The sequence below is a fragment of the Xiphophorus maculatus genome, chromosome 10 (assembly GCF_002775205.1).
Source record: "Xiphophorus maculatus strain JP 163 A chromosome 10, X_maculatus-5.0-male, whole genome shotgun sequence".
In the NCBI taxonomy this organism is placed as follows: Eukaryota; Metazoa; Chordata; class Actinopteri; order Cyprinodontiformes; family Poeciliidae; genus Xiphophorus; species Xiphophorus maculatus.
Window position 1 is genome coordinate 16,369,612 of NC_036452.1, and position 25,321 is coordinate 16,394,932.

Genomic DNA, 25,321 nt, shown 5'->3' on the forward strand with positions numbered 1-25,321 from the left:
ATTTTGTGTAACGTTACCATACAGGGTTAATGAATGTCACCAACCTAAGAACCAGGAATTTTCTTAGTATTACTTTCTGTGTCGAATATTATACCACGAAAATGCAGAATGTTCATGTAAATAGAACAACATCATTTTGTTAATTAATTCTCATCCCATTGAACACCTCAGTAAGGGCTTTTTACTGAACCTGAGAAGAGGTTGTTTTTCTTCTCTTTTGAATCCATTGTTATACTTTTGTTTTGAAAGTCTCCATCCCAAGCAGCGTGGGCATAACCACTGCGCATGCGCGCCCCGTGGAGACTCCTGCGGTCTGCAGGCAGTCGCTTTTGAACGAGTCGTTTTGTCCTTTAAGATCATCAGATTACGGGCCGTACGTGCTGCTTCCAGATGAGTGGGTTTGGGTCAGAGCTCCAGCCGGATGCAGGTAACATCTCCCAGCATTCACCGTATGCCTCAGATGTGGGTCAGTCTTTAATAGTTCTAGCTTAGCTCTTTGTGGCTGTCCGTATGCGTGCGGCTTTTTTAGACGTATTGTCCTGAGTATGCTCTTCTCTGTATCACACTCACTGGATGGACGTATTTATTTATCATTTCAGATAAAAGATGCGGTCTTGCTGGGCATCATGTCGCTGCATAGGTAGCTCAGCTAGCTGAGTTCCAATAGAAAACATTTTAAAGTTGGCGTTAAACAACTATGTTTTACATCAGTGTCTAGATTATATTGTTATTTCGAGGATTTCGCTTCTACATTTTTGTAGTTTGTAGTTAGCCTTCATTAGCATAGTGAATGGGCTGTTAGCCTCCGTGAAGCTAACAGAAGCTAACAGAAGTGAGTTAATCCGTTTTTAAGAGGTTGATGTTCATCATGGAGCAGAGAGACTGGAGACATTTCAGAGTAAAGCCAGAACTACTGACTTGAGGCATCATCAGACTCTGCTCAGCATCGCTTCAGCCCTGCAGTGGTTCACCTTTTCTGTTGATATCCTTTGTTAAATCAGATGCTGCCTCAGTTTGATGATTCATGGCTGAAACCTTGATCTACTAGGACATGTGAAGGTTGTAATCAAGGATCGCGAAGTCTAAGACGAGTGAGGATGTCTGAAATGATGAAGGTTGAAGCAGATGAACCTGGGGTGTTCAGCTCGGAGCCCCTCATACCTGCAGCATCCGCATCAGAACTGGAGCAGAAACAAGACAACAAAGATCTCAGTAAGTGACAGTTGTTGCCGAGTTGGAGGAAATTGGCAAGTTTTAGAATCACTGAAGAGCCCTGCAGTCAACAGTAATGTATATCTTTTTTTCTTTTGGGAGAACCTATTATTTACTCTTTCATTAATACCCCCCAGCCTTTAAAAGGTTGTGACTGTCCCTTTGACCTGCATGTTGAACTCATAAAAGGCACACCTCTGCATAAAAAGGAGGCAGTTGAGTGGAGATGCCAAATCAAGTGGAAAATACTTTTTCTTCAGATAAGGCCCTTTATTATTTTTAGTTCGTGTCCTCTTAATGCCGTTTACTACTCCTATACAGTAATTAAGATTAATTGGAAACAGCAGAACTGTATCCCAGTTTTGAATGAATGAATAAGACAGTCAAGATCAAGCCTGATATCATCGTATCTGATATGTTTACACAAAGTAACCTGATTTATATTTTTGTAGTTCCTCGCGGTTATGAGGATAACATAAATTTTAATGAATTAACAATAGGTTTGTCGCTATCTGAATATTCCCCAGAAAACAGCAGACAGACCAAATTATTGGGCCATGAATGTTTTGCTAATGGGGAACGGAAGGGTTCTAAATATTGTTTAGTAGCATTGTCTCCTTTTTTGTCTTTTTTGAGGTAGTTCAGACATATCTCTGGTAGTGAGCAGTGGGCCATAATCTTTCCTAGTGAACCAAAATGGCTAGAATTAGCTCTTTGTGACACCTTCAAAATATGATACAAACACCAACTGTTGAAGATCATCTGAACAATTTGTATGATTTTTCCAAGTAAAAATAGATTATGGCTATTATCAATTTATGTAAAGGAATAGATGTTTCAAAAATGGTTAACAAGCATTTAAAATCCATTTATGTTTTGATGTTTCCAGTCCATCAGATGTTTGTGATTAAAGTGGTTCCCCATGACTGGAGCCTGAGTTTGAACCAGCAGGATCCAGATGACTCTCGCATAAAGGAGGAGGAAGAGGAACTGTGGATCAGTCACGAGGAAGAGCAGCTTACTGTCAAGATTGAAGATGAAGAGAAACCTGAACTTTATGAGATCAAAGCAGATGACATAAGAGAGACAGAATCTCCAACCAGCAGCTCAGATGAGAAGACGGAAACGGAACCTCATGAAGAGGACAGCGGAGGATTAGAACTGGAGAGGAACCAAGATCCAGCATGTTCTTCCCTGCAAACTAAGACAACTTCTCACAAAAGCGTTAGGACATCTAAGTCGACTGTGAATGGAGTTCAAACTGAAGAGAAGCCATTTTGCTGCCATGTTTGTGGAAAAACTTTCAAGCGCAATGCTCATGTTAAATTACACATGATGACTCACACTGCAGAGAGAGAACATACCTGTGATCTTTGCGGTAAAGGATTTAAAGAAAAGAGTTTCGTTCAGACACACATGAGAATACATACTGGAGAGAAACCATTTTCCTGTAATGTTTGTGGTAAAGGGTTTCATGCAAAAACATATCTGAAAACTCACATGAAGGTCCATTCCGCAGAAAAACCTTTTTCATGTGATATTTGTGGTACAAGATTTAAAAGAAAGGAAAATATAAAAAAGCACATGAGGATCCACACTGCAGAGAGACCGTTTGTTTGTAGGGTTTGCAATAAAGACTTTTCACTGCAAAACACATTGAACAGACACATGCGTGTTCACACAGGAGAGAAGCAGTTTATTTGTAATGTTTGTAGTAAAGGATTTTCATTAAAACATAACCTGAAAAGCCACATGGAAGTTCACACGGCACCGTTTAGCTGCAGTGATTGCAGTAAACGTTTTGTAAAAGAAATCCAGTTAGAGCGACATGTGAGAGTCCACTCAGAGGAGAGGCCGTATGGTTGTAACGTCTGTAAAAGTAGATTTTATCAAAGGTGTCAACTTGAAAATCACATGAGAGTGCATTCAGGAGAGAAGCCGTTTGTGTGCACGGTTTGCAGTAAAGGATTTTCCCAGCTTGGAGATATGAGGAGGCACATGGGTCTTCATAAAGACTGACTTAACATCATAGTTGTCAGCTAATCTGTCATTATTTTTCTGAATAATTTATGTCTCCACATTATCACATTAAATTAAAATAGTTGAAAAAAATAAAACTTAATCATCTGTAACTTGCTTTATTTTCTAACTGATCAGTTTTAGTTAAAAGTCCAAAATGCTACAGTAAAGTTAATCCTGATGATTTTTAACTAGTAACTTCAAAACCACCAAAGCTAAAAATCATAATAAACCCAGTTGTGTTTTTACCAAGGCTGTTGCTAAAAAGATAAGTAGGTTTTTCAGAATGTCAAATATAATGAGATTGAAGCTTTAGATTTGGTCCTGTGTGTAACTCTTTCTACCTTAAATTGGATTTTTTTTACAACTGAACATCATCTCCAATTGGGCTGTATAATCAATTGCAATTACATATATGCGCAATATTCTTATCCAAATTACTTTTGGAGTGCAATAATTGTTGACCAATATATTGCCAGTGTCATGAAAGCACATTTTGCATGCCAAGTATGCTATGTACACACAGCAGCTCTTGATGCTCAATTTCATTTTTTCCCCCCCACTGAAATCCAATATTTTCTTTATGGTTTTTACCACAAATTAAATGCAAGCCCAATCAGACTTTTATGTTAAAGATTTATGGCTTCATCTAGATCCGCTTGCAGAGAAATAGTGCATGGCAGTGCACTATTTGCTGTTTGTTGGCACTGAAGTAACACGTCTGAAACAAAGTGTCAGCACTGCTTTTGTCAGTCATTGCTTATGTAGTGTCTGGCATCTTCTGATGCAGAATTATAATGCATGTCACCAATGTAAAAGTCAAATAAAATGTGACATGACCATGTGAAAGTGGTGCAAATCAGACTTCTTGGGGGGCTGAAAAGATTGGAATTGAACCATTCAGCATGCTGTGAAAAAGTCAGATCAGGGTCACATATTGGCAAAACAAAAAATCTGATTTGGGTCACATTTGTCTGCTGTGTGAACATAGACTTAAGATATTCAGCCTGTCGGACTCTGTCCAACATTCAGAGTATGAAGTAGATGTTTGCACCTCACACAGATGAGTGTCCATGTGTTGTGGGAGATAAAGATGGACAGGAATTGTAGTGTTTTCTTTTTTTTTTAATGACAACAATAATTACATTGAGCAAACATTTATTTGAGTCGGTATAAATGACCAGGTTTATTTTACTTCTCACATCTGTGTTGATGCTGTTTTTGCATATGACAGGAAATTCCTAAAGCAATCTCCAATACATTCTGCGTGTTGTTTATTTATAAAAACATTTACAAAATAAAATGTACTTATTGCATTTATTTATTCAAGCATTGAGATGATGTATGTTTCACTTACTTATTAATTAGTCCTCCTCAACCAGGTGGGTATTGGGTATCTCATGATCCCTTTTGTGTTGTTTCTTTAAACTACTCCTTAAGCAGGTTACTAATTAGGGTGAAGGTTTGCTAATGAAAATCCTTCAATTATTTATTTGAAAAAGATTGTTTGGTTCCAGCATTTATTCACTTCAGCTGCGTTTTCTTCTAACATTTCTCACGTATAGTGCCTTAAGATAAGGCTTTTGAGGATTTTGGAAGTATATAAATAAGCCCAATTCAATTATTTGTTTTGTAGAATAAAACAACCAACCAACCATCCTAACCATAGCAAAATGAAAACTGGGTAGAAAGGTGTCTATTTTCATATAAATTGTTTTATTTTGAAAAACTGATAAGTTTATAGCGGAAGAGGCTTTCCAGTTTAAAACGTAACCGGATGTTGTCATGTTAGCCTTAGTTGCTAAGTGCTGGTAGTAAAACGTCTTAACACTTGTGTGTAATTAATATGTCCGTCTTTTCTTGACAGTCTTAGAGAATATTTTTCTTACGTATCTGTTGGGTCGCTGCGATTATTTGTAGCATTAGCCCGCAGTTCGTTCGTCAATTAGCCTTCATTAGAAGAATGAATGGACTACTATGTGGAGCTAAAGTAGTTGATAGCAGAGACTTAACCAGTGTTTTTAATGATGAAGTATTTAAAGCTGATGTTTTAAAGCTGCAAAAGGGACAGAGTGGACCCAGAACTACCGACCATGGTATCAGACTCTCTGCAGCATCGCTTCAGCTCTGCTACGGTTTACAATTAATGTTGCACTTTATTTGATCAGTGGCTGATTCGTGTCTTATTCCGGTTTCAGGCAGTGTAAAAACACAATATGAAGGCCAGATGGCTGAAACCTTGATCTACTTGAAAATGTGAAGGTTACAGACAAAGATTGTTAAAAGAAGAAGTCAAGTGGAGTGAGGATGTCTGAGACGATGAAGGTTGAAGCAGATGAACCTGAAGGGTTCAGCTTGGACCCACCTATACCTGCAGCATCCACATCAGAACTGGAGGAGGAAACACAGAACAGCAAAGATCTCAGTAAGTGACTCACATTTGATTGTCTGGATTGAAGCTGATTATATCTGACTGGAAGTTGTGAAAAGGACTGTTGGAAGCGTCAGAGTGAAAAGTAAATTCAAGCCAGATGACTGCCTTGCCTTGGTTTACGCAAGATGGGCCCCCTTAACTCATGGCATTCTGTAACCAATAATAATAAATAACATTTTATTCTGTTTCTGAAAGGAAGTGACATATGCATCTCTTAATTGGCAATAAAGTGAACAATGTCTAATGAATATATAAAAAATCTTTAAATTTTCGTTAGATTTTTACAAATACAGGAAGTTGACAATTGTTTATACTTTAATGATCAATGTGGAAGGATCCAATAACATTAAAACCTTCTTAGACTTGCTTTTTGTATGTTTTCCACTGGTATTTTGATGATTTGTCTTTTCTGTTGTCGATCATTTATGGCAGTTCCGCTCAGGACCAACATTCTAAATGGAAAGCTCAGGAGTTTTTGCAGGAACCAGAAAGCAATAATGCCAGTTTAATTGTGGACACTCAAAGGTGATCCAGGCTGATAATCTCATTTCTCTCCTCCAAATTTTCTTTAAATAAGTCCATGATTTATAAATAAAAACGATGGATAAAACATTTATATTTGATTTTCAAAAAGAGAGACATTGATCCTCCTGTTGATAAAGTATGGCTTCAATCATGTGACAAAACTCTGATTAGAATTTCTCTTTAAGTAATTAGAATTAGTCATGATTTTAGAGTTCTGCCTTTACATCTTCTTTGTTGATCATTAAAAAAATTATTATGCTAATTATCAATTTAAACGTAACAATTTGTAAGGACAATATGCCATTTTATCAATCAGAAGCAATCAGTGATGATTCTGTGTGTTGTGATGTTCTCAGTCCACCAGATGTTGGTGATCAAAGTGGTTCCCCAGGACTGGAGCCCCTGTTTGGACCATCAGGATCCAGAAACCTTCCACATAAAGGAGGAAGACGAAGAACTGTGTATCAGTCAGGAGGAAGAGCAGCATACTGTGAAGACTGAAGATGAAGAGAAACTTCAGCTTCCTCAAATCAAAACTGAAGACATCAGAGAGACAGAAGCTCTAAGCACCAGCTCGACTGAACAGAGGGGAATAGAAGTAGGTGGAGAGGGCTGTGGAGGATTACAACCACACTGGAGCCAAGATCCAGTAGGTTATTTCCAAAAATGTAATCTGATGGTTGAAGGAAGAGGTAAGGCATCCAAACTGTCTTCCAGTGTTCCTCCTCAGCATGAAGTCCACACAGGAGAGAAGCCATTTGGTTGCAATATTTGTGGAAAAAGATTCAAACTTAAGACAAATGTTAAGTTACACCTGATGATTCACACTGGAATGAGAGAACATAGGTGTGATCTTTGTGGGAAGGGATTTAAAGAAAAACTTTCTCTTCAGACTCATATGCGAGTCCACACTGGAGAGACTCCATTTTCCTGTGAAGACTGTGGGAGGAGATTCCATGCCAAGAGAAATCTTAACATTCACTTGAAGCTCCATTCTGGAGGAAAAGCGTTTTCCTGTGATGTCTGTGGTGCAAGATTTAAGGTAAAGGAAAGTCTTAAAAAGCACATATGGATCCACACTGAAGAGAGACCTTTTGTATGTAGTGTTTGCAATAAAGGTTTTTCACAACAAAATATTCTAAAGAGACACATGCTTATTCACACAGGAGAGAAACACTACATTTGTAGTGTTTGTAGCAAAGGATTTTTGCGACAAGGGGATCTAAAGAGTCACATGCGCGTTCATACAGGAGAGAAACCATTTACTTGTAGCGTTTGTAGTAAAGGATTTTCACAACAACTGTATTTGAGAAGGCACCTCGATATTCACAACGCACAATTTAGCTGTGGAAACTGTGGCAAGTGTTTTGTGAAGGAGACCCAGTTAAAGCGACATGTGAGGCTCCACACAGAGGAGAGGCCATTTGGTTGTGATGTCTGTAAAAGCAGGTTTATTCAAAGGAATCATCTTGAAAATCACATGAGAGTGCATTCAGGAGAAAAACAGTTTGTTTGTCATGTCTGCAGTAAAGGATTTTCCTTGCATGGAGACCTGAAGAGACACATGCGTGTTCACACAGGAGAGAAACCGTTTGTTTGTAGTGTTTGCAGTCAGAGATTTTCACGACCAGCATATCTGAGAAAACACATGGATCTTCACACTTTACCTTTTAAAAGCTTTAGTGATTGTAGTTAACTTTTTGTGAAGGAATTGGAGATAAAGACTCAAGACAGAGAAACCTTTTGGTTGTGATGTTTGTAAAAGCAGATTTAGTATAAATAAGTATTCTCATCATAAGTATTTAACAGTTCATCAAGGAGATAAGACAGTTTATTTCCTTATTTTGCTGTAAATGTTTTTTCTTCATATATAGGTGTTCAAAAGGGCTGCAACTTATTATTTTGATGTCAAAAATAAAAACGTGGGCATACCTTCTGTTACCAGTGCTGTGAAATGTTTGACTACCTTCTCGAGTTTGCACATCTGATAAGTATGATCATGTTTTGTGTGGCCAAATTTTAGCAATCCCTGTTGGGAGTTTTCTCAACGTGGGATGCAAAACTGTGCTGTAGTTTGTTCACTTTGCTTTGTTTATTGAATTTGTTGTCACCTCAAGTATAAGCCTTTTTCATCCTGAAAGAGTGATGAGAAATCCACTTACAGGTCTGAGTAGAGGAGAGAAAGACACTAAACTGATCATTTTTATGGCTATCAAAATAAAGTGGCAAGTTTCTGAGAATGTTTTGTAAGTTTTGTCTTCTATTTAACTAGAACTGAAGTGACATTTTAGTAGATGAATTATTGCGTGTCATTGAAATGGAGACTTACCCTTAATCAAAGTGTATATTGTTTATTTAATGTTGTTTAAGTCAGATTTATTCTTTGAAGCAAAGGATAAAGCATTTTAGGTGTTTTGTTTTCAGAAATAATAGATTTGTAAAAAGAATCAAACCAAGTAAGAGCAGCACATTAAGACAGATTCACAAGAACTGTAGTTCTGACAAATATTAGTTTCTTTTTAGTTTAATATTGTTAAGAAGTGCTGTGTTCTTGTTCTTTATTCTTGCTTATTATTGTGGTGCAGCGCATTTGTTGAAGTCTATTTAAGATACAAATAAAGTTGACATTAACAGAAATGTATTGCTTCTGGTCATTGTGCAGAACAAATTAACAAAAATGCAGGATTCTACTAAAGGAATCTGAATTAATTACAGCCCATCACTTTATCAGGTTATACTGACCACTTAAAGTGCTTTACATTATAGCGACATTGTAAAGCCTGGAGGTCTGCCAGGCTTTACATGCCTCCCAACAGATTTTGTTAGCAATCTCTCTCTCTCTGTGGTGACTGTTGATTAATGTTTCATTTATAATGTTTCAAAGCAACTCCATAGTAGGTTTGTTTTTAGTATAGATTTAAACTCAGTGTTGGTATGTTTACATTAGTTTGTTTTGTCTGTCTGTCTGTATGGTGGCTTGTGACGAACCTGGTGACCTACCTCCTAACCCTCTCTGCTTTCTGTAGGTAGAAGAGAAGGATTAATGTCGTCATTTCCTTGTCCATATGAATAACGAGTAAATTAAAATAATAGATTTATAAAAACATGAATTTGAAAATAAAATGTTTTTTCTGTTTTTCTTTGAACAGCTCAAATCAGACATATTTAATACAACTTGTGACTTTTTATTTTTTCCTAATAAATACATAAATACATAAGACTCGTATTCTTATAAGTGTTTTGGCAGCATGAAAGCTGCCCCTTTGTTATTTTCCATTGATCAAATGATCTTTGTATGATTTTTACAAATGATAGTCCAACATAACTGATTTTGAGGCAGTGTTGATGTAGTGATTTGGATGTTTATATTTTATTCTATTGAGATCTGTTTATTCCCAGAAGGTCAACGATTCTGATAATGCTTGTACCACTTTTTCCTTGTCACTTTAGCTTCAATCTTACAAACAGTAAGAATTAAAAAAGAACATGCAGTTTCTTTCCTCCAAACAACCCTATACTCTGTTATAACCCATGTCACCTAGTTATATTAAATAACTGATGTTTGAATTGAGCTTTTTTTATATATGGTTGAAAAGATATATAACATATTACAAAATACACATATTTGTTCCACTTCTACGATAAGTGGAAATGGAGTTAAATTTCTCGTGTGTGCGCGCAAACTTGGCCAGTGAAGCATAGACTAATATTACTATTAAAAACAATGCTGATTACGAGAAATAGTTTTGTCGAATCGGGACTTTACTGGTCATTGATTGGCCAACGAACAGGAAGTAACCGGATGTTAGCTTGACTAGCTTAGCCCTAACAGAAAACCGTTTTAAAGATGGTGTAAAATGAGTGTGTGACTGGTGTTTTCGATTAGGCACTTGATATTTTTCGTGAAAATGTCGCTGTTGTGCATTTCTTTTTCAGTCGCTGAGATTACCTCCGGCGGAGGTTTTCTGCACGGAATGTAATTAGCTCTGATTAGCAACCGGAATTGACTATTAGACTCTGTGGAGCAAAAGCAGAGACTTTCTGAGGTTGAAGCGTTTAAAAGTTTGTGGTTATTGCTACAGGACAAATCCACACTCTTAAGTTTTGCGAGGCTGTGAGTGGAACACCAGATCATGTGTGGACACTTCCAGACCGAGAGACTGGAGACAGAGTGGACCCAGAACATCTGCCCAAGGTAAACCACTCTCTGCTCTGCAGCATCGCTTTAGCTGTGCTACTGTTTACATCTTTTGTTAATACACTCTTATTTTATCAGATGCTGATTTGTGTCCATACAGCAGAGAAAAACAATATGCAGGTCACATGACTGAAACCTTGATCTTCTAGAACATGTGAAGGTTGAAGACAAGAATCGTGAAAGCCGAGCAAGAATGTCTGCATTGATGAACGTTGAAGCAGGCAAACCCAGAGAGCTCAGTTTGGAGGCCTCAATACCTGAAGCATCCAATTCAGAACTGGAGCAGACTCAAGACAGCAAAGATGTCAGTAAGTGACACACAATGGTTTGTTTAGAATCAAATTAACTTTGCCCGGAGGATGTATAACCAGACTGTATTTATTAGGTAAACTCCTGCTGCAGGAGTGTTGTTCTCTGAGGACACACATCTCTACCCAATGCAGCATCCAGAACATGATATGAAAACTGTGCAACAAGAACAAAGCTTAGTTGGAAATCCAACAAACCCTGAAATGGGTTAATAGTTTGGTGCTCTAATCATTGCTCTGTGTTGAACTGTTTTCTAATGTGTTACTGCTTGGCTTACGTACTGTTGGTATTGGGGTTTTAGTATATCGTGTTTGCCAGATTTTTTAGAAATAGTATTGCAGATATATTTGCTCATCTTATTAGTTTTGTTTTGATAATGAACGGTTTAAAAGCAACTGAAAAAAAATCTGTTACTTTTGTCTTCTTGTTGAGAGGAAGGTCAGAGTCCGAATCAGTGTTTGGAGCTTTATTGCAGAGTTGAACACTGCTACAGTGATGAAGAACAGGGTCTGTATGTTGCAACATGTAATGTGTATCATGACAAATCTACACTATAATATGATATTTATTATGGTTAAAAAATTAACCATGGACTATCTGAACACCTGGGCAGCAGCAAGCTAACCCATATCAACCATACATATCTAAGCTCCACTTTTTCTTCTCTTTCTGCTAACTATGAGTACACAACAGGATGGAGATCAGAGATTATTTTTGAGAAAGTGATTAATTCCTGTCACTCTTCACCCACTTCAGCAGAGTAGAATTTGACAGGTAGCTAAACAGAAAGAAAGCTTAACTGCAGTCAAGTTTCTGGGATATACCAAACTAAGATGGGTAATTACTAGAGCTGTGTGATATGAACAGAAAGAAAGTTGCTGCCCTGCCAATTGTGATGGAAGCTGTGTATTATGATATCTTTAATGTCAGTATCTGCAGCGGCAGTTTTCTGTCCTCTCTCTCTCTATATATATACATTTGCACAGACTTTCCTCAGGTAGATGATTTCACAATTTTCCTAAGTGAGACGAATTGTGCTACTAGTCTTAGATAATGAAAAACTAAAAATATTTTCACAACAGCAAAGCAAGAGCAGCAATGAGTTCATACAGTACAGAAGGAAGCTCAAAGTGGGTTATTGTGTATTAGCAGAAGCTCCTCCAACATCTCTAAAAACTCTGATCTGTTCTGTTCTGTACCAAACACTAACAGTAGCATTGCTGAAAACTACAGTTGTCTCATCTCCACTTATCTGGAGCCTAAAAAGTCTTGTGAATGGAAGCAACTGGAACAATATATTTAATGATGTTTATTCTCGATTATTTTGATATTTGACCAAATTTAATGTTTGTTGCTTGTTTGTTTATTTTATTATGTTTCTATCATGTTAAGCACTTTAAAATGTACTTTTTCACCTTTCTTTTCAGAATTTAAAAAAAATTATTTTTACTCTTATAAGTATTTGTAAACTAATATTGATGTTCATGTATTTTTCAATATTCCCAGGCCATCAGATGTTGGTGATTAAAGTGGTTCCCCATGACTGGAGCCCCAGTTTGGACCAGCAGGACCCAGAAATCCCCCACATAAAGGAGGAAGATGAGGAACAATGGATCAGTCAGGAGGAAGATCAGCACACTGCAAAGGGTGAAGATGAAGAGAAAACTCCATTATCAAAGCCTCATCAGATCAAAACTGAAGACCACAGAGATACTGAAGATTCAACCAGCAACTCAGGTGAACAGATGGAAACAGAAACTGAAGAAGAGGACTGTGTCAGACCAGAACCAGACGGGAACACAAGTCCAACATGTTCTTTTCGACAAACTGAGGTGACAGTTAAGGGGAAAAGAAAAACACTTGATCTTCATTCCAAATTCATAGCTCCTACCGGAGGAAGCCCATTTCATTGCAATTTTTGTGGTAAAAGATTCAAACGTAAGACTAATGTTAAATTACACATGATGATCCACACAGGCAATAAAGAGCATAGCTGTAATGTCTGTGGGAAAGGATTTAAAGAAAAACATTATCTTCAGACACACATGAGACTCCACACTGGAGAGAAACCTTTTGCCTGTGACCAATGTGATAAAAGGTTTCATGCAAAGACAAGTCTTAAAACTCACCTGAAGGTTCATTCAGGGGAAAAACCTTTTCCATGTGACATTTGTGGTACGAGATTTAAAATGAAGGGAACTCTTAAAAACCACATGATGATTCACACAGCAGAGAAACCATTTGTGTGTACCGTGTGCAGTAAAGGATTTTCACTTCAAGTTCACTTAAAGAGTCACATGTGTGTCCACACAGGAGAGAAGCTGTTCACTTGTAGTGTTTGTACTAAAGGATTTTCACAACAAATTCATCTTAAGATTCACATGCGCATTCATACCGGAGAAAAGCCGTTTACTTGTAGTGTTTGTTCCAAAGGATTTTCACAAAACGAGACCTTAAAGAGACACATGTGTGTTCACACAGGAGAAAAACCATTTATTTGTAGTGTTTGCAGTAAGGGATTTTCACAAAAAGAGACACTAAAGAGACACATGTGTGTTCACACTGGTGAAAAACCATTCATTTGTGGTCTTTGTTCTAAAGGATTCTCACAACAAATTCATCTGAAAAGTCACATGCGTGTTCACACAGGAGAGAAACCATTTGTTTGTAGAGTTTGTGCTAAAGCATTTTCAAAACAAGAGTCTCTAAAGAGACACGTGTGCTCACACAGAAGATAAATTGTGGTAAAGGAACAGGTTTTCCCTGTCATACAAATTTATGTAAAGGGAAAGTGAAAATAGTTGCCCTAATAGGAAGAGCTGTTAAGTACAGTTGATTTGATTTGTACGGTTTTGCAAATCAATTCAAATGGCCTCATAGGCCATAGATTTAATCCATGAAAACTGCCAAAACATCCTAGTGTCAGCCTGGCATCTCAAAAGTATACATCCTTGGTGAGGTGTTGTGCTCAAAGATCTCAAAATCTTACATGTAAAAGTTAAGTTTTCATGGACCTGACAAGAAATGTTGTGCTATGTGATAATCTTATTTTTGCTCATTTACAAATCCACAAAGTTGGTGGACAGAGTATATGGCAGTATCTAAAATTTTAGATAATGTTTAGTTGTGCATTGTTTTACATATTTATTGTTATTTTTATGTATTATTATGTGTTTGACTTGACTCCAAATAATGCATCTTAATGTCTTTGTAAAGTTTGTAGAGTACTGTTGTTATGCTAAATGCTTCCACTCTCTCAAACTTGACTGGTGTTTTTAAAAGGATACGAGAAAGGTCCATTGCACAAAAGAAATTTTTTTTTAATAAATTTTCAAGTTTATTAGAAATAAACTTGAAAATTAAAGTTAATTTATTGTTCACATTTGTTTATCAGACAAATACTCCACACTCCTCCACTTACGTTTTGGTTATTGTTGTTTTGGAGATATGATAATTCAGTAAATAATTTAGTCCCACAACTGATATAATGCAGAAATATTGAACACTTTCAAACTGAAGTTTGCAATCATCTATGACAATGCATGAAAAGACACAAATGAGGAAATAAAATGAGGATAACGGGACAATATCTACATTTATTTGTAGTCCTGAGCTGTAATTATGTACTGTTAGAGTTCAAAATAGTAATCATAGTGACTGTGGAAGTAAATATTATAATATACGTCTGTTAAATGGTATTTATATAATATGCAGTTAGGTTCTTTTATTCTGAAAAACTAACGGAGGAAAGTGGAAATCGTTTTCCAAAATAGGTGTTTTACTTGTCACTAATTGGCCAGGGAGGAGGAAGTAACCGGATGTAGCAATGCTAGCTGGATTAGCTAAATCTCAAAAGAAAAACATCTTAGATTTTGTGTAAAAAGAAAGTCTCTGGTTGATGTCACACAGTCTAGTTTACAGTGCTCTTGTAAATATTGCGTCTTCGTGTTTGTTTTGAGCTGCTGTGAGTATTTCTTGGCGAACTTTCCCGCACATAATATAAATAGCCTTCCTTAGCAAAGTGAATGGCCCGTTAGCCACCATAGGGCTAAACCAGCTAACAACAGGGACTTAATCGATGTTTTAAAATGTTTATGGTTTAACGCTGCAACACGAGTCCAAACTACTGGGTTTGTGAGACTGTGCAGGGAGGACCACATCGTCTGTGGACAGTTCCTCCAACCTTATGGTCCAGGTGAGAACCGAGAGACTGAAGCCGAGTGAACCCAGACCTACTGACCAAGATATCAGACCTGCTCTGTAGCAGCAGTTCAGCTCTTTACATTTTCTGTTAACACACTTTATTTGATCAGAGGCTGATTTGTGTCTGGTTCCAATTTCAGGCAGCAGAAAGACAGAATTTACTGGTTATAAGACCAGAACCTTGACCTACCAGAACATGTGAAGGCTGAAGACAAAAACCACAGGTGGTGCGAGGATGACTGAGATGATGAAGGTTGAAACACATGAACCTGGAGGGCTCAGCTTGGAGCCCCTCCTGCCTGCAGCAACCGTGTCAGAACTGGAGGAGGAAACACAAGACAGCAAAGATCTCAGTAAGTGACACACATTTTCTGAATTGGAGAAAATTAACAACCAGAAGTTATAAAAGAGTAAATAAACTGTGGAAACAATCAAAGTGATAAATATATGCAAGTATCACTTCTGTCATTGCAACAGAGGCAGAATTCACCTTGAATTGTTAAGCTGTTCATCAGGGGGCCCCTCATATATCCAACTGCTGACATTTCTCCTAACCAGGACAGCTCCATTTTTGCTGTTCAGTTAAAAAACAGGTGGCTAGAATGTTGAACAGACCACAGGGGACAAAAAATACAACGCCATAAAATTACTGTAATACCCACAAGTTGAATGTGAAGTGCACGTCTTCATCTTTCAGAAACTTTGGAAATTTTCAGATTGCACAACTTTTGCAGGCTTATGGTAATAAAAATTGGGTTTGTCCAAATGTGTCATGAGCGAAACATTCAGCTTGAACGGTTTAGTTGGATTTTTTTTGTGGGCTCTAGTGTCCCTTATGTGACAATGGGCTGACAGGAAACAGGGAAGGAGAGGGGGGAAGACATGCGGCAAATGTCGTCGGGTCTGGGAGTCGAACCCGCGACGGCCGCGTCGAGGACTGAAGGCCTCCAAATACGGGTCGCGCTAACCGCTACGCCACCACGGCATGCCCAGTTTGATTTTATTTATTTTTTTTGTAGATTGGAAGCTAGAAAAAGTCTGCAGACATTTTGGCTACGTAAATAATAACATCTTATTTTATTATGAGCATTTAACAATGTCTCCGTGCATTTTCTTGTCCCCAGTTCATCAGATTTTGGTGATTAAAAAGGTTCCCCAGGACTGGAGCTCCAATGTGGACAAGCAGGACCCAGAGCGCCCTCTTGTAAAGAAGGAAGAGGAGGAGCTGTGGATCAGACAGGAGGAAGAGCAGCTTACTGTGAAAACTGAAGATGAAGAGAAACCTCAGTTGTCAGAGCTTCATCAGATCAAAACTGAAGACAATGGAGATACAGAAGCTCCAAGCAGCAACTTAGTTAAACAGATAGAAACAGAACTTGAAGAAGATGACTGTAGGACTCCAGAACCAAACAGGGGCCCAGTTCCAGTATGTTTCTCTCAACAAAGTAAGATTGCTCAGATTGGAGTCCAAACAGGGCACGAACATTTCAGTTGCAATATTTGTGGCAAAAGTTTCAAAAATTACACGACTTTCAAAATGCACATGATGATTCACACTGGAATCAGGGAACATAGCTGTGATTTTTGTGGTAAAGGATTTGAAGAAAAGCGTGCTCTTCAGACACATATGAGACTCCACACTGGAGAGAGACCATTTGCTTGTGAAGATTGTGGTAAAACGTTTCATGCAAAAGCTATTCTTAAGATGCACCTAAGAGTCCATTCAGGAGAAAAACCCTTTTCTTGCTATGTCTGTGGAACAAGATTTAAAACAAAAGGAACTCTAACAAGGCACGTGAGGATCCACACCACAGAGAAACCATTTGTATGTCATGTTTGTAGTAAAGCATTTTCCCTACAACATCATCTAAAGAGGCACATGAGTGTTCACACAGGAGAGAAGCAATTTATTTGCGGTGTTTGCAGTGAGGGATTTTCACAACAAACTCAATTAAAGAGACACATGCGTGTTCATGCACAGGAGAAGTCATTTATTTGTAGTGTTTGTAGTAAACGATTTTTTAAACAAGATACTCTGGAGAGACACATGCGTATTCACACAGGAGAAGACCCATTTATATGTCATGTTTGCAGTAAGGGATTTTCAAAACAAGAGACTCTGAGTGGACACATGCGTGTTCACACGGGAGAGAAAATGTTTATTTGTAGTGTGTGTGATAAAGGATTTACACGACAACAGAGTCTGAAAAACCACATGGAGGTTCACACTGCACTGTTTAGCTGTGGCGACTGTAGCAAACGTTTTGTGAAGGAAACACAGTTAATGCGGCATGTCAAACTCCACACAGCGGAGAGGCCATTTAGTTGTGAAGTCTGTAGGAGCAGATTTAATAAAAGGCTCCATCTTGAAAATCACATGCGAGTCCATTCGGGAGAGAAGCCGTTTGTTTGTAGTGTTTGCAGTAAAGCGTTTTCACGACATGGAAATTTGACGAGACACATGGCCGTTCATGAAGGCTGCAACGCTTGATATTGTCAGTTGGTTTGTCAAATTTTTTTCAATTATAAGGATTTTGTTTGTGATTTTCTGTGGAGCTCCATTAGTTTTTCATTCTGGATAAAGAATGAACACCAGAATAATAATGCCTCCATTATTATTTTGTCCACATTTACAGTTTTAAGCTCAAGAATTACTTAACTTAAAAATGATAATGCCTTCATTTTTATGACATAATAATGAAGACATTATTATTATTATTATTATTATTATTATTATTATTATTATATCATTTTAAACTTAAAAAAAGAGTTGGAAAACATGTATTTAAAAAATATTTCTTTGTCTTTTTAGGGATGGTTCCATACTTAAAAATACTGTAGGCTTCATAAATAGTGAGCCAATAATGATATCAACTGATGACGCTACCTTATTATATTAATATACTGAAAGTCTTAAGAAATATTTTCTTCTTCAATCTCAAATCTATCAAACTTTATCCAAATGCAAATATCATACTTGATAAAAGAAGTTGCATACCTTACACAAAGTAATGAGATGAAAATACAGCAGTAACAAAAATTGTTTTCCCCCCATTATTTTTTGTAAGTTTGTCACACATGTTTTAGACCAGATAAATTTAAATAATGGACAAATTTATCTTATTTAGTCACAAAATGCGGTGTTTTAATGTAGGTGTTTGTTGTTTTTTTTGTGAAAGGGAAAAAATCCAAACCCGAGTCACAACTTTGGAAAAATTACTTCAATTTCTTTAGCCACACCTTCAATAGGACCTGCCTGTTGTGTGGAACAGATCTCAAAAGATCCTCAAAAGCCAGGAAAAGGAACATCATGCCAGAAATGAAATATGGTTTTGAAAATGTAATGGTCTGGAGCTTTTTTGCTCCTTCAGGACCTTGAAGACTTGCTGTGATAAATTGAACCATGAATTCTGTTGTCCACTAAAACATCCTGAAGGAAAATGTTTGGCCATCTGTGACCTCAAACCAAAGAGCACTTGATTTCTGCAGGGGAACAAAAATCCAAAGCACACCAGCAAGTCCCCCTCCAAAGAACAAAAATTTAAATTTTGGATTGGCCTAGTCAAAGTCCTGTCCTGGGTCTGACTGAAATGGTGTTTAATTACCATAAAAAGGAGGTTAATGCTTGAAAACTCTCGGATGTGGCTAAATAAAAATTCTGCAGAGAGTGTGCCAACGTTATGTTGGAGCTAGAATAAATTAATGTCATATTAGTAATTCTTGTAACAGGCCTTTAAATTATTAAACATAAAATGTAACATTCAAGAACGTTTTAAGGGAAACAAGATGTAACCCAATAAAAAGTATGAGTGTTGGTATTAAGAGTTTCTTGCAAAATCTGGATTTGTAAAATCCTGAAATGCCTTTTTAAGGAAAGGTTTTGACAAAGAAAAAGGAAGAATAAACTCCAACTTGGCACTTTTCATCCACAAACTTTGCAGGTCACATTCCCTATCGTTCATTGGGTCTTGTTTAAACACTTTATGAAGCTATTACTGTATAAAGTAGAGATGTACTGTACAGTCAGATTGGTGTGCAGATCACTGAATGTTGTGTGATTGGCATCAGAGAAGATAACTGAGCTTAAATTCTGATTTTATTGCGACTGTTGGCCGAATCTGCTCGGCCCCACTAGTGACCATTCCACATCATGGTGCTTAAATAAGAATAGTATTTATGGCTTACACAACTCTTCTTTCTTTTACAAGATTCAATATAATATTTTTATTCTAATATTTTTGGGACACACCAGTTTGGTGAAAGTATTGAATGTAAAAAAAAAAATGTCTCAAGTTTGTTTCTGTAAATGAAAAGAATTATGAGAAATGTTGACTGAATTTTTGTCAGTTTGATACACGGTTACAAAACCTTTGTAAGTAAGAATAATCGATTTGTTAAATAAACACTAAAATGTCTTTGTGCCTGAACTTTTTAGCCAATCTGTAATTATGTCTTTTCCTCTCCCTGCAGCTCTTCTGTTTTAGCTTCTTCTGGCTACATTAGTTTAACACACCATGAGATTTCTTTTTCTTACTTAAAGTTTGATTCTCTCTTTTTTTTTTCCTTTTTCCTTCTCTCTCGTAGGGTAGTGTTGGGGATGGTGCCTCTCTTCAGCAGTTATAGGGTAAGAGGAGGGATAAATCCTGGTCAGCAGTCCCTTAAATTAAATTACAAAGTCAAATTTCCTTTAACAATGTTTTCACCAGCGTTGCACTGAGACGTAGCTCGTATAATAAGCTCAGCAGATGCCCAGTTCCACCAGGTGTTTGCTAATTGCTGCTGGCTAGTTTGAAGGAGCTGGATGGGGGAGCCACGGGGGAAGGGTTCTCTGTGAGACAGAAGGTCGGAAGAGGAACTACGCTTCGAGGGCAGCGCTAGGGCCATCCAGGCGTTTTGCACAGCTAAATGGTTGTCATAGGAGATTAAAGGATTACTCAAACATGTGTAAAAGAATCAAGGCAACATCCCAGGTATGTTTTCGATAAATTAGTAATAATATTATGCAAAGCTTAAAAAAAGTCTATTTTACACAATATTGCACCTTTAATTGTGAAAAGCTAGTGGTTGAAACAGGACGGGCTTTTTCGAGTCAGAGCTCTACTTGTCATTCATTGGTTATCTAAGAGGAAGTTACCCGGATGTAGCAATGCTAGCTTAAATGTTTTTGTTTTGAGAGAAAAACGTCAGGAATTGTCTGTATAAAAGGGGCGTAATTGGTGTCTGACTCTCTTCTTGACAGTCGTGCTGAGGATATTCCGCGTACATGTTTGCATGAAACCCTTCTGGTTATATCTGTCCGATGTTTGCGGTAAATAATGTCATTGTTTTCAATTAGCAAAATTGACTGTTAGCCACCGTGGAGCTAAAGCAGCTAACAACAGAGACTTAAATCACTGTTTTAGAGGTCGAAGCAATCAAATGTTAATGGTTTGACGCCAGAAGGCAAACCTACACTCGGAGTTTGTGACATTGTGGGGAAGCCTTTATGTCCGGCTGAGGACAGAGACCGGGGGAAGTTACAGAGTGGGTCCAGAACTACTGACCAAGGTATCAGACTCTGCTCTGTTTACATTCGTTAATCCACTTTACTTGATCAGATGTTTTTTTGTGTCTTACTTCAGTTTTTAGAGAGCATTAAAACAGTTAATATAGCGTACATGACTGAAACCTTGATCTTCTAGAACATGTGAAGGTTGTAAACAAGGATTGTGAGAAGGAAAAGGAGACTTCAGAGAGGAGCGAGGATGACTGAGATGATGAAGGTTGAAGCTGATGAACTTGGAGGGTTCAGCTTGGAGCCCTCCATGCCTGCAGCATCCACATCAGAACTGGGTCAGGAGACACAAGACAGCAAAGATCTCAGTAAGTGACACACATTTTTATATCTGGATTGGAGTAAATAAACTCTTAATGGGAAGTTGCAAAATGACCGCCATTATATCTTTGGATTCTAAAAGTCCACTGGGTCCTGACCTGTATTTCTTTTAGATGACTTTAATATATCCCTAAATTCTGGTGAGATTTCCTTCATCTGCAAATCTACCCAGCTGTTGCCCCTTTTTTAAAATGGTGATTATTGATAAGTAACAATTGGGCCACTTTTTCTCCCCCTTTACTTTTACAGAAAATATGACCTAATCTAGTTTCAGGAAAAAGCATAAAGTAATTACAGAAACCATAAAAGTAGAAAATGATTGAAAAAGTTTTTAGATGGTAACCACACTATGCAGCCTGTTTCTGGTTATTTTAAAAACATATTTATTCACTTGATCACAACATTCTGACACAGGCTTGCTTGCATTGAACTTTCTTAACAAAAAGTAGGTTTGGTGTGGAAATTGTTTTGCAACAGATCTCCACTTCCACCAAATGCGACTTGGGTTGTACCTCAGGGATCATTCCTAATGCCTATTATGTACGTCATCTGCTGGAATTTAAAATTGATCAATATAATTGAAACAAAGTATTTTTAAACATGCTTGCCATTATCATATTGAGCAGATTTTTTTTTTCTTAGAGTTGAAAAATGAAAGAGAATGGCTTTCATTTTTTAATGTTAATTTCGTAATCCTTAAATAATGTGCGTCAATAATGCTCCTGTGTGTTTTGTTGTTCCAAGTTCTTCAGATGTTCGAAATTAAAGTGCTTCCCCTTGACTGGAACCCTAGTTTGGATCAGCAGGACCCAGATCCCCACATAAAGGAAGAGGAGGAGGAACTGTGGATCAGTCAGGAGGCAGAGCAGCTTACTGTGAAGAAAGAAAATGAAGAGAAACCTCAGTTATCAGAGGTACGGGTGATCAAAATTGATGACCACAGAAAGATAGAACCACCAATCAGCAGTTTGGCTAACCACATGACACAAACTGATAGACAGGACTGTGGAATATCAGAACCGGACAGAAACCCTGGTCCAGTGTGTTCTTCTCAACAAAGTAAAATGAAAGTTCACAAAAATGGTAAAAGATCCAAATTGTGTTCCACAAACTCAGCTAAAGTGGGAGTCGATGCAGGAGAGAGGCCGTTTGATTGCAATGTTTGCGGCAAAAGGTTCAAACGCAAGTCTCATGTTAAATTACATATGATGACACATACTGCAAATAGAGAACATAACTGTGATATTTGTAGTAAAGGATTTAGAGAGAAGAGTTCTCTTCAGACACATATGAGACGTCACACTGGAGAGAGACCGTTCGCCTGTGACCATTGTGGCAAAAGATTTCATGCAAAGAAGTTTCTTACTACTCACATGAAGGTCCATTCAGGAGAAAAACCATTTCCTTGTGATGTTTGTGGTACAAGATTTAGGGTAAAGGAAAGTCTTAAAAATCACATGTGGATCCACACCACAGAGAAACCATTCGTTTGTAATATTTGCAGTAAAGGGTTTTCACAAAAAGAGAGTCTAAAAAGCCATTTGCGTGTTCACACAGGAGAAAAACCATTCATTTGTTCTCTTTGTAGTAAAGGGTTTTCACGACAACAAAGTCTAAAGAGTCACATGCATGTTCACACACGAGAGAAACCTTTTGTTTGCAGTGTTTGCAGTAAGGGATTTTCACAAAAGGAAAGCCTAAAAACTCATATGCGTGTTCACACAGGTGAAAAACCATTTATTTGTAGTATCTGCAGTCAAGGGTTTTCACTAAAAGAGAGCCTAAAAACTCACATGCGTGTTCACACAGGTGAGAAACCGTTTACTTGTGATGTCTGCAGTAAAGGATTTTCACTAAAAGAGAGTCTAAAGAGTCACATGCGTGTTCACACAGGGGAAAAACCTTTTACCTGTACTGTTTGTAGTAAGGGATTTTCACATTCTGGGGGTCTGAAAACACACATGGCTGTTCACACCGCACAATTTAGCTGTAGTGAGTGTGGCAAATGTTTTGTAAAGGAGATACAGATGGAACGACACATGAGGCTGCACTCTGAGGAGAGGCCGTATGGTTGTGACATCTGTAAAAACAGATTTAAACACAAGTGTCATCTTGAAAGTCACATGAAACTCCATTCAGGGGAGAAACCGTCTGTGTATAGTGTTTCCTGTCAAGCATTTTCTCAAGATGTTCTCCAGAAATGCATAAATGTTACTGAGGGCTGCAAATAATGATTATGACGATAGTCAACTATGGTGGTCAATATCATGACTTTTTTTTTTTACTTTTAAGATCAAGATTTTATTTTTGATTTGTTCACATTAAAGGATTAAAGAATACAAAATCTACTTAGCACTTCTAACCCTATTTTAATTAGATTGTGGCAACCTCAATAGATATTTAAGCAGTATGAAAATGTTATATTATGCTTATTGTCCCAAATTAATCTCAGAATCCAGTTTAACTTCAGCATCAAAGTTATTAGTATCACTTGTAGTAGTTTTAAGATTTTCCATGACATTCTCACCAACACAATTATAATGCCTTCTGTATTGAATGATGTTGGGGATAAATTACAGCCTGAAACATGGACACACATTTCGCCCAGCAATCATACTGTTGATTTTTTTTATGAGCAGAAAGGCTACTGTTTGTAGTTTAAATTAGCTTCATACTATTCCAAGTTCAGGGCACTTTAGGCCTGGACAGCTTCTTATTGCGAAGGTTTGCTGTGTCGACAACATGACTAGAGACATAAACCCACATGTTGTTGCTTTAACGGACCTGTGGTCAGTGATATTTCTATCAGTTGCTTTTTATGGGCTCCTCTTCTGTTCTCAGTTGTGATAAACATTTTTACTTCATTCTCTCTACTGTCTACTGTTGTGAGTGTCACCCATGTTTTCACTTGGGTGTACTGCCACTCCAGAGCTTTGTTCATTCTGCCAACATTACATTTTTAAATGTCGCCTTCTTTCGCTATACAGTGTTGCAAATAGAGGTAATACGAGATAAAAATGTATAATTTCTACATTTTATGTTTCTTTTCTTTTTTTATTCATTGAAAATATCTAACAAATATATCACATACTAAGGTTAACAGCCAAAGTGGATATTTTTAGTAGAATGTAAAGTATTTTTTAAGTCTTAATTCAGTTTATGCATGTTGCATTGTGGCTAGTTTACTGAAACATATAGACTATCTTGCACGTTGCATTCTGGTTTATCTTTAAAATAGACCTGACTGTAACCATATACAGTATTTCCCAGATGTCATATATAGAAATGGTAAACAAATAACTAAATCTAGAAAAGAATTACCTCCAGAATTAAACATCTGCAGATTTTAAGATGGTGACAGTAATTTCATTGCATGCCCACATGTAATGTCTGTAAGAAGGTGAAGTTTTGATGTGAAGAGTTGAACTGTTTCTGGAAGTCAAATGGGTAATTATAGCTGCCTTATTTCTGTCTTTAGTACGATGATTGTGCCATGCATTTTCTTGCTTATTTTAGAGGTGGGAATTTACAGAGTTGATCATTTATATTCCATTTACTAAAAAAAGCAAACTTATTAGGAATCATCAGTTGGCAACAAATTAATCCAGGATTGAGGCTGCTGTTTATGAGCAGAGAGAATCCTGTGGTTTATTGTTTTAAAAAAAAACCAGTGCATTTTAAGGCTCTTATTGTGAAAATTTAAAGGAGGTTTTGGTACCTAGTACTTGGAACCTGATCAGGCAATCATCAGCGAGCTCGGTAGAGTTTGGACATCATTTCAAAGAGTGCATCAGTCTGATCATGCTGACTCTGAAGGGATGCACCGTCAGAGCACTTTAGGTAAAAACCCTCAGTTTTACTGTGTAAAAGGTTTCACACTTGGAAAGTAATAGCATAAATATTTAATTGTAAATATTTGTCTCTCAGTTTCTGTTGGAGGTTTAACAAACGAGAGCATTATTTGTCATTCACAGTTCAGTGATGAGGAAATTAAACTGCCAAATGAAACTTTTTGGAGCATTTGAAGCTACTATCAAAAAGTAGTGGGCCCGTTTATATGAAGCATTTCTACACAGTTATCACTAAGGGCATATGAAGGCCAAAAGTAAGAACTAAGTTGTACAATTTTAAGTAAAAATGAACTGCTTCATTATGATTGCAAACACTTAAGAGTTTAATTGACAACTGCAAATTAATTACGATGTGGTAAATGTGTTTCATATAAGGCAGTCAATGTGCTGCTTTGTAGATGTATTTATTATGAAAGCAAATTGTCATTTGTCTTTGTATAATGAACAGTTTTGATGAATAAACATTCTTTGCTAGAACATCTGCCATGGTTTTTTATTTTGTTTTTGTGATTGTTGATTTTTATGCACATATATATATATCTCGCAACATCTATTTTTGTGTTTGAGACCCTACTATACAATTACGATTTGTGTTGCAGAAAATATTTACTCTACCAATTAATAGATGAGACATGCAAATATTTTTCATCAGATTTTGAAGACACTAGTGTAGTGTCTAATATCACATTTTGTCT

The 25,321-nt window shown here is 37.2% G+C and overlaps 5 protein-coding genes across 10 annotated transcripts; all 5 read left to right on the forward strand.

The window, feature by feature from the left end:
- Positions 1-286: 286 nt before the first annotated feature.
- On the forward strand, positions 287-4,661 carry LOC102230471 (gastrula zinc finger protein XlCGF52.1-like). Of its 2 annotated transcripts, none has more exons than XM_023341106.1 (3): positions 287-427; positions 1,002-1,212; positions 2,102-4,661. In XM_023341106.1, the coding sequence occupies exons 2-3, from the start codon at positions 1,098-1,100 to the stop codon at positions 3,229-3,231; spliced, it is 1,245 nt and encodes a 414-aa protein (XP_023196874.1). In that variant the 5' UTR covers positions 287-427; positions 1,002-1,097; the 3' UTR covers positions 3,232-4,661. The 2 variants fall into 2 exon arrangements, with proteins under 2 accessions (XP_023196874.1, XP_014326631.1); XM_014471145.2 differs by having other exon boundaries at positions 1,049-1,212.
- Positions 4,662-4,820: 159 nt separating this feature from the next.
- LOC102230207 (gastrula zinc finger protein XlCGF57.1-like) lies at positions 4,821-8,816 on the forward strand. Its single transcript, XM_014471165.2, has 2 exons — positions 4,821-5,656; positions 6,547-8,816. The coding sequence occupies exons 1-2, from the start codon at positions 5,539-5,541 to the stop codon at positions 7,884-7,886; spliced, it is 1,458 nt and encodes a 485-aa protein (XP_014326651.1). The 5' UTR covers positions 4,821-5,538; the 3' UTR covers positions 7,887-8,816.
- Positions 8,817-9,985: 1,169 nt separating this feature from the next.
- LOC111609894 (gastrula zinc finger protein XlCGF57.1-like) lies at positions 9,986-14,366 on the forward strand. 4 transcript variants are annotated; one of them, XM_023341103.1, is made up of 3 exons: positions 9,986-10,385; positions 10,467-10,696; positions 12,204-14,365. In XM_023341103.1, the coding sequence occupies exons 2-3, from the start codon at positions 10,582-10,584 to the stop codon at positions 13,433-13,435; spliced, it is 1,347 nt and encodes a 448-aa protein (XP_023196871.1). In that variant the 5' UTR covers positions 9,986-10,385; positions 10,467-10,581; the 3' UTR covers positions 13,436-14,365. The 4 variants fall into 4 exon arrangements, with proteins under 4 accessions (XP_023196871.1, XP_023196870.1, XP_023196872.1 ...); XM_023341102.1 differs by having other exon boundaries at positions 10,489-10,696; XM_023341104.1 differs by having other exon boundaries at positions 10,538-10,696.
- Positions 14,367-14,454: 88 nt separating this feature from the next.
- Positions 14,455-19,619, forward strand: LOC102229687 (gastrula zinc finger protein XlCGF57.1-like). Of its 2 annotated transcripts, XM_023341100.1 has the most exons (4): positions 14,455-14,892; positions 15,041-15,253; positions 16,025-16,345; positions 19,485-19,619. In XM_023341100.1, the coding sequence occupies exons 2-4, from the start codon at positions 15,136-15,138 to the stop codon at positions 19,487-19,489; spliced, it is 444 nt and encodes a 147-aa protein (XP_023196868.1). In that variant the 5' UTR covers positions 14,455-14,892; positions 15,041-15,135; the 3' UTR covers positions 19,490-19,619. The 2 variants fall into 2 exon arrangements, with proteins under 2 accessions (XP_023196868.1, XP_023196867.1); XM_023341099.1 differs by lacking the exon at positions 19,485-19,619 and having other exon boundaries at positions 16,025-17,669.
- Positions 19,620-19,658: 39 nt separating this feature from the next.
- On the forward strand, positions 19,659-25,103 carry LOC102229422 (gastrula zinc finger protein XlCGF57.1-like). The gene is made up of 3 exons (XM_023341097.1): positions 19,659-20,447; positions 20,582-20,762; positions 21,520-25,103. Exons 2-3 carry the CDS (start codon positions 20,645-20,647, stop codon positions 23,004-23,006), a joined length of 1,605 nt encoding a protein of 534 aa, XP_023196865.1. The 5' UTR covers positions 19,659-20,447; positions 20,582-20,644; the 3' UTR covers positions 23,007-25,103.
- Positions 25,104-25,321: the final 218 nt, after the last annotated feature.